Source organism: Coenobita brevimanus, chromosome 50 (genome assembly GCF_032717465.1).
Source record: "Coenobita brevimanus isolate Jiangsu-jjx chromosome 50, ASM3271746v2, whole genome shotgun sequence".
Classification (NCBI taxonomy): domain Eukaryota; kingdom Metazoa; phylum Arthropoda; class Malacostraca; order Decapoda; family Coenobitidae; genus Coenobita; species Coenobita brevimanus.
Window position 1 is genome coordinate 36320906 of NC_137003.1, and position 12876 is coordinate 36333781.

Genomic DNA, 12876 nt, shown 5'->3' on the forward strand with positions numbered 1-12876 from the left:
ACTGTGCATGAAGTTTGGTGTTGACAGTTAGAGAAACTTGTACTGGAGAGCATGCTGGCCTACTCTCCTAAGTAATTATGAGGTGAAGTTCCAGGTTATTACTGTCTTTTCTTTTTTTTTTAATCAGAGAGAGTTCTTAGCATTATATGTTTATCTATCTACCTATCTACTGCCAGTCGCCTTAATCCCGTCAGGGGTGACCATAAACATAACGCTTCCATGTCGCCCTGTCCCCCATCTTCTCATTGCCCTGCTCCCAGCTCACACCCCCCTCTCTTATATACCTCTCCACTCCAGCCCTCCATCTCATCCTTGGCCTCCCCCTCCCTCTCCCCCTTTCCACCTCACTCACATACACTTTCCTCATCAATCTCTCGCTCTTCATCCTCTCTACATGGCCAAACCACCTCAATGTGTTTCTCCTAATGTTTCCTATCACATCCACATCAACACCACAATGCTCCTTCACTTCATTTGTCAGTCTTTCTCCATGTGACTCTACATGCTCCTCTCAAATAACTCATTTCCACTGCTCTCACTCTTGCATTGTGTCCCTCCAACAAGGTCCAAGCTTCACTTCCATACGTTAGGGTTGGTATCACAATACTGTCATACTGTAACTTTTTCACTTACATGCTCAAATCCCTGTTTCTTTTCACTGCTTTCAAGGAACCAGAAACCTTTCTTCCTTGTTGTACCCTTTCAAGCACTTCACCCTTTACTCTTCCATCCTTACTCATCACACTACCCAAGTACTTAAACGCACTCACATTTTCCATTTCCTCCTCATCCAAGCTCACTGTACAATCCGTGACTTAATTTCTCTCGAAGACCATAACATTACTCTTCCCTACATTCACCTTTAGATTCCATTTCTTACAAACTCTCCCAAACTCATTCAACATGCCTTGAAGCTCCCCTACGTCTTCACTTAACAACACGGTATCATCTGCAAACAACATTAGAGAGAATTTCCACACATTGCCCACTCTCATTAGGGCCACTCCAACATCCAGTGCCCTACCATGTATCTATTTTATAACCCCATCTATATACAGAGTGAACAACCATGGAGACATGATATATCCCTGTTTCAATCCAACGTTCAAACAGAAAAATTCACGCAGTTCACCATCCACACGCACTGCAGCCTTAGCACCCTCAACATGGTCTTTATGGCATTCAGCAACTTCTCAGTTACTCCATATATTCTTAATACTTTCCACAATCCTTGTCTATCCACCCTGTCACATACTTTCTCCAAATTCATGAAGGCCACATACAACTTCTTTCCCTTCTCTAGAAACTTTTCCACTAATGACCTAACAATGAAGATCGGATCTACACAACCTCTTCCATTCCTAAAACCTCCCTGTCCTTCTCCAACTAATTCCTCTGTTATTTCCCTAACTCTGTCATTATGTATCCTACCATATACTTTTCCTATCACACTAAGAAGACAAATGTCCTATGATTACCATACACTTCTTTTTCCCTTCTTCCTTTGTCCATCCATCCATCATCCAATCCTACATTGCCCCATGAGGAGCGCAGGAGCCCGGGGCTAGGCAGTTGGTCCCGACATTTAAGATGAGAGTGACCAACCCCACTCATCTCTGAGTGGCAATACATGAGCAATCAACCCCAACCACCCCTTGGATATAAACCTTCACTGGCTCAATCCGACTGGAGTGCAATAATTACCCACTAACCAACAGGTGCCAAAATTTGGCTATATGGTTACCACCCAGCATAGTAAATGGTTTCCTGGTGTACGGGAAACCATTTGGCTTGTCACTCAGTGTAGAGTCACCCACAGGCAGAAGGAAGAGGAAAGAATGAAGGAAAGAAAGACAGAAGAGGGAGTGTAAAGTCACCCGTAGGCAGAAAGACAAGGAAAGAATGAAGGAAAGTAAGACAAGAGGATGGAAGGAAAGAAAGATGGAGGAGAGGAAAGGGAAGACACCCGAGAGCAGCACTACGAGTGAGTGGTGTACAGAGGAATAATTATACTTGACTTCCAATCCTGTGGGACTTTACTGTCCTCCCAGGCCAATCTGCAAATCTTCCACATCCATTCTACTACTATCTCTCCCCCATGCTTCAGCATTTCATCACACGCTCCATCATTTCCTGGGGCTTTCCCCATTTTGACTTTCTTCATTGTCTCCACAACTTCCATCCTACTGATTTCTTCTTCTCTTCTTACATCCCTCCTTCTCCCAGCCACTCCCCAGCCACTTATACTCGCATTACTTTCATTCTACATGTTCAACAATTCCTTAAAGTGTTCTCTCCATTTGCTCATTTTTTCTCCCTACTCCACTTGTAATCTACTACTTTTATCTTTCAATCCCCGACTAATTTCTTTAACACCCTGTCTAACTCTTTATACCTCTTTCCAGAACATTTTCTTACATTCCTTCTACTTGACATTCAAATTGCTTCCAAATTCCTCATCTACTCTCTTCTTACTCTCTCTTACTAATCTTTTCACCTCTCTTCCTCTCTACATGTAAATCATTCTTCTGTCTCTCAACTTCCTCCACACCTGTTTCTCATCCACTCACTATATGCTTTCCTCTTTTGTGTAACAGACTGTCTCACCTCGACATTTCACCATGCTGTCCTTGAACCCCCTTTCGTCTTCTCTTCACCCCACACACCACCTCACATGCTGCACAGATTTCTTCTGCGAATATCTTGTACACACCTTCCATGTCCCCCTTCTCCTCCAAATCACATTTACCCAATAGCTCCTCCATTTCTCTCTTATATTCTGCCTTTTTTCCATCCTCTTGTAACCATTCCACTCCACACTCCTTGAATGAACTACTGTACTTCCTTCTGTTCTTCCCTTCTTCTACTCCTCCATTTCATCTAAACCTTGATTCTCGCCACCACCTAGTGGTGGTCAAAAAGTCCACTTCTCCAACCTCTATTTGCTCTTGCATCCATTACACACCTTCACATTCTATCATCCACACACACACAGTCAATCACTGCCTTCTATTCATTCAGTTCACCACCCACCGTTCTCATCACACACCACGTATACCTGTGAATCATTTTGTGCCTGAAGAGGGTACTGGCTATCACCGACTCCCTCCCAGCACAAATGTCCACTAAAGCACTGCCATTCTCATCCATCTCTGCAGGCACACCCCACTCACCAACTACTTCCTCCACCTTCACATTCCCTACTTTTCCATTCATATCTCCAATCAAAAACAATCTCTCATTCCTTTCAAACTTTTCCTTGCAAGCTTCCACATCTGTCCAGAACTCTTCTTTCACTCTGCTTGCACAATCTTGCATTGGCACACACACACACACACAATCACCCATATTTGTAGTCTAACTTTCAATCTTACCCATACTGTACAATCCTTGAGCCAACTGATCCATACTCTTATATTCTTCTTCCATCTCTTGCACACAACAACATACACTCCTTCTTTTGCCCTCTCATTCTCAACCGCTCCTGTGCATATACCCCATCCATACTCCCATTCTCTCACACACTCACCTCTCCATTTAGTTTCAGTTAATCCATATACACCCACTTTTGCTCCCTCAAGTACTTGGACAATCTCTCTCGTTCTCTCTCTCTCTCTCTCTCTTTCACCTCATCATTTGCACCCCTTACATTCCATGTCGCAATCTGTACCGTGTCCTTTGTTCAGTCCTTCACCAGTTGCTCAGTCCTGGTCCGAGGCTTCTTGTTCGTATTTTTAGTTACTTTTTCCAGGGAAGGGGGCACTAACCCTCCACCAATCCACGTGCTGTCATGTAGGGAACATATGTTGGTTATTTATAGAGTTACCACCCAGCGCTGTCAATGATTCCTGGTATACAGGAAATCATTTGGCTTGCCACTCAATGATATGTGATTGAGCATATTTTACAGTAACCACCTATTCACATCAAAGCACAATGTGGGAAAAAAAAAATTAGCTTGAATTTTACAATATGCCACATTCCTCCACATAAACAATTCTTGTATGTACTGTATGTCGAAGTTTAAAAGTTATGTCGAAACTGACCAGTTACACTGCTAAGTAGCATTAAGAGGAAATACATATCAACCATCCCTCAGATTTTACACTCTTATGAGTCACATACAGTTGAAGAGCCTTAACCCACTTGACTACCTGATGTCCATTTGGATGTATGATTACTCTCCAACACTGGACAGTAGAATGATTTCTAGTGTCACCAGAAACAGTTAAGCTTGTCATTCAGTGCAGACATACAAATGCAGTACTACATCAAGTAGGTAAATGGTGGGTACCCCCATTTACTGTGCATACAGTACCTTGTAAAAGATTTTGGTGAAGTCTCTGTTCATAGCAACAAGCAAAGTCACAAGTTCTTCATTCAGTTGGCTAACTTTGCTGTTCGGATTAATTCCTGCATTGAATAGGGCCTGGAAGGAGAAACCATTGCAGTCAATTGCTGACAATGGTGATGCAACTTTTATTTCAACTTATCTGTATGGCAGCACACAGTACAATTATAGGCAATACTACACTGAATAATATAAATGAATGTAAAATATACTGAAGATTACAGTGTAAGATTGTAAGCACACCTCATTTTTTATAATATTGCCAACTCCAGGGAGCACCATCTGGTCCAAGATGACATCACATATGAGTCGCTCTGGCTGCCCCATAATGGTTTGTGTGGCCCTCTTGGCATTAAAAGTTGTAGAGAGGATGTCCAGGTCAGTTAGTTCTCTATACTTCTGTTGACATTCAGCTGATGACCTGATAAGGTAATGTTAATGTTAAACTGACAATGTACAGTATGCACTTTCTTACTGTTAATATAAATCAATGTTTTACTTAATGCTGAAACCAATCAATCAAGTCAAATACTACACACACACATTCCTTAAAATACAATGCAGTAATCTTTTATCCCTCTTCCCAACTGCATGGTAAAGCTTTACTTGCTGCTTATTTCCAGGTTTACAACTACTTTTCTTATACTACACTCACAACCACAATTTTAGTCAATGTAACTTACATATGCATATATATATATATATAGATAGATAGATAGATAGATAGATAGATAGATAAAGATATATATAGATAGATAAATAGATTGATAGATAGATATATATATATATATATACATATACATACACATACACAGTACCCTCGCGTCCAGCACGGTAATATTGTCATGCATGGGTCACATGTTGGACCAAAAACGTGTTGGACTAACAATAGAGCTCATGGGGAAAAATGAATTATGTCAGCAACCCTAGGAAAAGTCACCCTAAATACCTACCATATACCTATACATATATTGGTACTATTGTAATTATAATAAATGGTACTGTGCTATGAATGATAACTAACCTTTTAGGATAGTGTTGGTGGGCTTGCTGGGAATGGAAGGTGGTATCCAAGGCTGTAGTTAGTCCTACTGGGTCCCCGGAGGATGGCTGCTGGCGTCACTAGCGGGTAATGGCTGTTGCTCCTCCTCAACCTCCCTCATAAATCCTTCGAAATCAAACCTCCCTCATAAATCCCTCGAAATCACACTCAGAATCACTATCTTCATCCACAGCCATGGAAGGTCCTGCTTCTGCCTGTCCTAGCCCTGTAATCCTCGGCAAAGTGCATGCTTCTCACACTGTAGCCAGAGCCCCGTCTCGTGACTGTGGAAAGTGATCGCTGTCGCTGACTCGGTAAAGAATAAGGAGAAGCAACTTTGTTTATAAACTGGTACGCACGCCGATGAGAAGGGTTTCAAAACGATTGATATTTATTCTAAAATATTAATATGTATTCAGTGTCAGGCTAAATGTTCAATGCTGTAGTACGATACATTCTCCATCGAGTCGCCTGGGTTTTGGTCACACTGTTTTCCCCATCGTATGCTCGGCACGAATCCATCCAGATGAATTCCAAATGCCCATGGTATCGTCGGCAATTTTACCACGTTACCGTTCCGATTTACCATCGTATCCTCGGCAAACCTGGTATGAAGTGCAGTGTAATAGCCTTCAGCTGCCAGGATCTTGTCTTAAGTTTTTTATTATGATCACGTTGGCTTCATTCTTGTCGTGGGCCTTGGCAATGTCAACTTTCCTCTCCCCTTTCTTCTTCCTCTCGATGCTTTCTAGCTTTGTGGCCTGAGGGAGGTGCCGACACTTCTTGGGGTTCTCAGAAGGCTTCCTAGGCATGGTAAGCAGGGTAAAATGCAGTAACAAGGGCAGAAAATGCAGCAAGAAAAAAGCACCTTCCAATGCAATTATGCGACTGAGTGGCTCTGTGGCGGAAGAAATGTAAACAAAACATCACGTGACACCAGAAGCGTTTTTAATTGGGCGGCATCACGATTACGTCACGATAGCGGACGGGGAAGGCTACTTGATCAGGAGTTTTTCATTGGCTATCATCATCAAGGGAATGTCCAGTATGGCCGTGTTGAACCGGGGGTGATTGTGCTAGAGTGAACTCAAGGGATTTGGCACACTTCTCGGAGCTCTGTGCGTGTTATGCTAACACACTCGTGTTACAGTAATTAAATCGTATTAAATAATACTAATTAATTGCTCACCGTGCTGGACTCGAATCGTGCTAGACTAACGCGTGCTGGACGCGAGGGTACTGTATATATATATATATATACAGTAAAACCCCTCTAATCCGGCCACCAACAATCCAAAAATCCCAATATTCCAAATTCGTCAAGTTGAAATTTTTCAAATTTTTGTGGGCGTTTTCAATTTTTTCTGGGATTTTTCCAATTTCTCTGGGCTTTATCTGGTTTGGACTTGCCCTTGGACTTGGGTGTACCTGCCTGCAATTATTCATCTACACTTCTATGCATTTCTGGTGAATAAAACAATAACCCTTATCATTTTAACTGTTTATTTAACGATCTATCTATCTATCTATCTATTGCCAGACACCATAATCCCGTAAAGGGTGGCCATTTGACATTGAGCTAGTTGTTTTACAGGAAGGGGCACCAACCCTCCATCAACCCACTTGTTGACAAGTAGGGAGCACGTACAGTTTGGTTATATGGTTAACACCCAGCGTTGTAAATGGTTTCTTGGCTTACAGGAAACCATTTGGCTTGTCACTCAATATAAAGCCACCTGTAAAGAAAAGAAAAGGAATAAGAAGTGACAGGAAAGATAGGAGGAATAGGAAGAGAGGAGGTACATAATTCTAATGTTTTCAAAGGTCCGTCCCAATGGTCCGAAAAGTCCAATAGTCTGAAAGACCCTCAGTCCACTGCGATTTGGATTATAGGATTTTTGCTGTATATGTACATACATATATATATATATAAATATGTATATGTATATATATATATATATATAGATAGATAGATAGATAGATAGATAGACAGATAGACAGACAGATAGATAGATAGATATAGATATAGATATTGTTACGTTGTCCGCCTGTCCGTTCCCACGGGTGCAGCCGTTACAGCTGGGCTAGGGGGATTATGCAGTATGTATCCGCGTCATTCGCGGAGTTTATATTAGCGAGTGCTACAAATTCTTTTGTTTCTTTCGTTCCCGCCACTGAGGGCAATTTTATTTTATACCATGCTGAGTATGCATTTGATTATTTTGATTGTCTTATGTGAGCTACCAGTATATTTAATGATGTTTTGCTTGCATTAGAAGTACCAATTCATTGTATAGAGAGAGAGAGGGGCACGAATATAAGTTCTTATTAATTAATTTGATTCATGCGTTCGCGCTTGGCCGTGCGCGAGCCTTGATCAGGGGCAGTATCTTCCCAGCCAGCTTTAGTATCGGGTGTTTGTACACTCTCGCTCTCTCCCCAGTTATTTTTATGCCGAGCTGGCGTTTTCATTTAAGGTTATTTTTATTCTTTTTGTTGCTGACTGAGGGAAGTAGATATTTTATTTGTTTTTGTGACCTTGTTGTCTTTGGAGGGCCAGTCTAGCTCACCGTAGTCTCTCGCTGCCTTAATTAACGTTCCCCAACACACGTACATACACACACACACCCCTAACCCCTACACATTTTAATCCCATCTACTTGCACAAGGCTAGTGAGAACTATCGTGAGCCGTCAACTGCGTTCCCCCTTGGACACGGGTTAAGTTGAAAGTCGTCACCACCGGAAGTAAGTGGGAGGTGTTCCTGTATACTGTCTCGGGCGGTATTACTTCCGGTAGTGACGATAGTAGGCTAGATCTATAGGTAGGCTGTTCCGTTTTATTATCAAAGTACAGAGTGTTGCGTTCTTAAGTAAGTACCTTTCCGTTGCGCAGTTTTTCTCTAGTTTGCGGAGTGTCAGTGCCGGGGTCTGCGTTATTTTTGCAACGCAGTGGAGGCCGATCATCTAAGGCTGACTTGTTGTCTTTTTTGTAATAGCCCCGGGCTGTCGCCACCGTAACAGTGGCGACCTCGCATCAGGATATCCTAACAGTGCCTTTTTCTTGCTAGGATATCATTACCTTGGCGTTCTCTGTGCTTTGAGGTGAAGTTGATGTGTTTGTAGTTTCTCAGTCAGCATTAGTATTTCATTATTCAGTACTGCCATTGATTTGTCGCCATGGAGTCACGCGTGTCTACACCAGATCGCGTACGTGCTGAGTCACCTGTGGATATGGAACAACGAGAGGCACATAGCAAAGGTACTCCCCGTGTGAGCCCTGAGTTTGACTATGGTGCTGAGTTGCCTCGTTTCGCTACCCCACTATTACCATCTATGATGCCGCCGAGCCAGTTTAGAGCAGTTCCCCCAGGTATGTCTAGTGCTTTCCTGGAGTTGTTCATTCCACTCCCATATACCCTGGAGTCTTGTCACCGGAGGCTCAGTTGCAGTTGGAGTTGAAAAAGATGGAGATGCAGCGTGCAAAAGAAGAGAGGGAGATGGAGATGCAGCGTGCAAGAGAGGAGATGGAGTTGCAGCGTGAAAAAATGCGATTTGAGCTGGAGAAGACTCGCTTGGAGGTGACTGCTAATAGACCAACTTCAGATACCCAAACCTCAGGCCGTGCAGAGGATAGGGAGAGTTGGTTCTCAAGGAGTCTAAAATTAGTGCCAGCATTTGATGAGTTGAAGGTGACAGAATGGTTTGTCAGGTTTGAGAAGAAGGCTAGGGAGTTTGAGTGGCCAAGGCAGCACTGGGTGGGGTTGGTATCTAATGTGCTGAAGGGAAAAGCCTTGGAAGTGTATAATAGGTTGAGCCCTGAGGATGTAGATGATTATGATGAATTTAAAACAGCCATCCTGAAGGCATATTAACTTAGACCAGAGGCTTATCGGTTGTTGTTCCGTGGTGCTCGGAAAAGGCCTGCTGACACCTATATGGCCTACGCCAGGTATCTGGAGGAGAGGTTAGACGAGTGGTTGCTGAGTGAGAGCGCCACTTCGTATAACGAGGTGCGTGAACTGCTTTTGATGGAACATTTTACCAACATGGCTGACAAAGAAATTGGTGTTAAAATTAGGGAGAAGAGATTCAAGACCGTGAAGGAAGCAGCGACGTGGGCTGATGACCGGGTGTTTGCCTTGCGGAGTATGGGGGTCAAGTATGCTAATTTTCAGTATTCCAGGGAGAGGACTATGAGTGGCCCTGCCTGGGATAAATCTCCCGTGAATCAGTCCAAGGGAAGTACAGAGGAGAAAAGGAATTCTGGGAGAAAGAGCCCTGTATCCAGTTCGAAGCTAGTTTGTTACTTTTGCAAACAGAGTGGGCACATCAAGCCTAACTGCCCTAAGTGGAAGGCCTCCCAAAATGCCAAACCAGTGGCACTAGTTATAGGTTCGAGTCAGGTGAAGGAGAGGAGTTGGGAGAGTGGTAACGGTGAGGGAGAAGTCTGTGGAAAGCTGGAGTGTAGCCGGCTGTGCTCGCTGCCAGCTCAGGCTGAAAAAGTTACCCAACATGCTACGCCACCTCCGGATGAACTACCTCAGAAATCGTCCCTAGATTGGTGTAAACCTTTTATGTGTCACGGCACAGTGAAAATTCATGGGATCAGTTATCCAGTTACTGTGGCTCGTGATACCTGTGCACAACAGTCTGTGTGCAGAAACGTGACTGGAGGGCCTGTAAACTCAGGGAAGTATGTGCTGTGTAGAGGCATGAACTCAGATGAATACTATGATTATGTTCATGTGGAACTCGATTGCCCCATTGTTCAGGCTGCAGCTCAAGTAGCTGTTGCTGATGTAATGCCAGTAGAGGGGATTGATTTTCTGCTGGGGAACGGCCTGGCTGGGGAGAAAGTATTTCCATCTCTTCCCCCACCAGTTGTTGTGGCAGAGAAGTGTTTTGACGCCCCAGAAATTGGTATTGAAGTTGATGCAGAAGTGGAAGCCATGTTCCCGGTCTGTGCAATTACAAGATCTATGGCACAGGTTGCAGCCCGGGAGGAAGAACTGGTGAAGTCACAGGTTCTTGGGGTCGACTGTGGTGAGGCAGGGCCACCAATGGAGGAACCTAGTGAGCAGAGTGTTGCTGTAGTGGGTGAGGAGAGTGGGAATGCGTGCATGGGCGCCGCCCCACTTCCCACTCAGGACACTAGAGGTGGTGTTGAGTGTGTCTGTGTGGAGACTGAACCCAGCCCATCGACTGAATTAGGAGAATTTCAGGACGCTGGGGTCGACTGCGGGGATGCAGGACCACCGTCAAACGCGCCTGAGGAACAGAGTGCCTCTGTTGAGGGTAGAGGTGATGATGTCAGTGTGGAGTCTGACATTCCTCCCCCTGTCGAGTGTACTAGAGGTGACGCTGAGATTGATCGCCCTTCGCAATCCAGTGTCTCGACCAGTCCCTTATCTCAGTCCTCAGTAGAGCTGGCGGGTGTTGGGCCAGCAGAATTGAGGGTGAAGCAACAGGAGGATGTAACATTAAAGCCCTTGTTTGCTCGAGTAGGGGAAGAAAGAAGTATGGAGTGTGGTAAGGAGGAGTTCCTGATTAAAGACAATGTTTTACATCGCCGATGGACGCCCACTGGCGCCACGGTGGATGGAGGAGTGGGTGAGTTAGTGCAGGTGGTGGTTCCTGTGCAGTATAGGGTGCCGTTAATACAGTTAGCACATGAGGGACCTTTAGCGGGTCACTTGGGAAACAGAAAGACAGTGCAGCGCTCAAGATATAATTTTTGGTGGCCAAGTATGCCGGGACAAGTTGCTGCGTACATCAAGAGCTGTCACACGTGTCAGATAGTGGGCAAGCCTAATCAAGTTCTTCCTGTGGCCCCTTTGATTTCCATTCCTGCAGTTGAACCTCCGTTTACCCGGGTAATCATTGATATCGTGGGCCCTTTACCTCCTACTTCTGCTGGAAACAAGTATTTGTTAACCATAATGGATGTTACCACGCGATACCCAGAGGCTATACCAATCAGAAGCATGCAGGCGAAGTCAGTAGTCAAGCAACTTATCCTGTTCTTTACTCATTTTGGCCTGCCTAAGGAGTTGCAGTCAGACCGTGGAGTGAATTTTACATCTAATTTGTTTAAGCAGACAATGACAGAGTTGGGCATCAAACACATTTTGTCCAGTGCCTACCATCCGCAGTCACAAGGTGCCCTGGAGAGGCATCATCAGACCTTAAAGACAATGCTGCGCACCTTCTGCTATGATAGTGGAAAGGATTGGGACTTAGCGGTACCCTTTGTTATGTTTGCAGTGAGAGAGGTACCAACTGAGTCGTTAGGGTTTTCACCCAATGAGTTAGTGTTTGGGCACAGAGTTCGTGGTCCCTTGGATGTGGTGCGAGAGGCCTGGAGTAACAACAAATCTGGCAACCAGGAATCCATGCTTGACTATGTCTGCCGCACTCGGGAGAGACTGCATTGCGCTTTAGAGCTTGCCCGTGACCATCTAATCGGGGCTCAAGCGAAAATGAAGGCTCATTACGATAAGAAGGTCAGAAGTCGTGAGTTTAAGCAAGGAGATGAAGTTTTGGCACTGCTGCCCATGCAAGGAAAACCTCTGGCGGCTAGATTCAGTGGTCCTTATATTGTGAAGAAGAGAGTTGGGGAACTTGACTATCTAATTGTTACCCCAGATAGGCGGAAGAGTACTCAGTTGTGCCACATTAATATGTTGAAGCCATACTACCGCCCAGTTGATTCTCATTGTGGGATGACTGCTGATGTCTCTCACCTGGGATGTGAAGGACGGGGAAAGGAGGACGTGGCATCAAGGGAACGTGCTGTGGAGGGAGCTGTTGGTGCCGGTGATGTGAGTAGTGGACCAGGGTTACAGCCACAGTCCCTGGAAGGTGACTTTGGAGTGGACGTTAAGGGAACCAGGGATAAGAGCGCTCCGGTAGTTTTGGCGGTTGGTAGTGAGTTGGAGGAGCAGGAGGAAGTGCTTAGTCGTGGTGAGATGTTACCAGCTGACCTATGGGAGGGCAATGGTTATCCAGCTCTGGTGGAGAAATTGCGACACCTTGAGCCAATAAAGCGAGAAGAGCTGTGCAACAGATTATGGAAACATCCGAAAGTTTTTGGAGATTCACCGGGATTGACAACTTGGGCTACTCATGACATTGACGTTGGGGATAGTAAGCCTGTAAAATTAGCTCCCTACCGCATCAACCCTATCAGACAGAAAGCTCTCGATAATGAGATCAAGTATATGTTGGACCATGGATTGATCAAGAGGAGTTTCAGTGAGTGGAGTTCACCAGTTACCTTGCAGCCGAAGCCAGAAGGGAAGGTTAGGTTGTGTGTGGACTTCCGGAAAGTTAATTCACTGTCTAAGACCGATGCTTATCCTTTACCTCGGGTCGATGACTCCGTGGACAAGGTGGGAAATGCCACTTATATCACCAAACTTGACTTAGTAAAAGGATACTGGCAGGTCCCGCTGACGGAACGGGCTAAACAAGTGGCTAGC

General features: G+C 44.7%; 1 protein-coding gene across 1 annotated transcript in view; it reads right to left on the reverse strand.

Annotated features, from left to right (window-relative positions):
• Window positions 1–12876, reverse strand: part of LOC145399737 (uncharacterized) — a 342222-nt gene that overhangs the window by 110956 nt on the left and 218390 nt on the right. Inside the window, exons 4-5 of the mRNA XM_080272285.1 lie at window positions 4595–4772; window positions 4319–4429 (exon numbers count right to left, since the gene is read on the reverse strand). Of these exons, the coding sequence (XP_080128411.1) occupies window positions 4319–4429; window positions 4595–4772 (289 nt within the window). The remainder of the gene's footprint in view (window positions 1–4318; window positions 4430–4594; window positions 4773–12876) is intronic.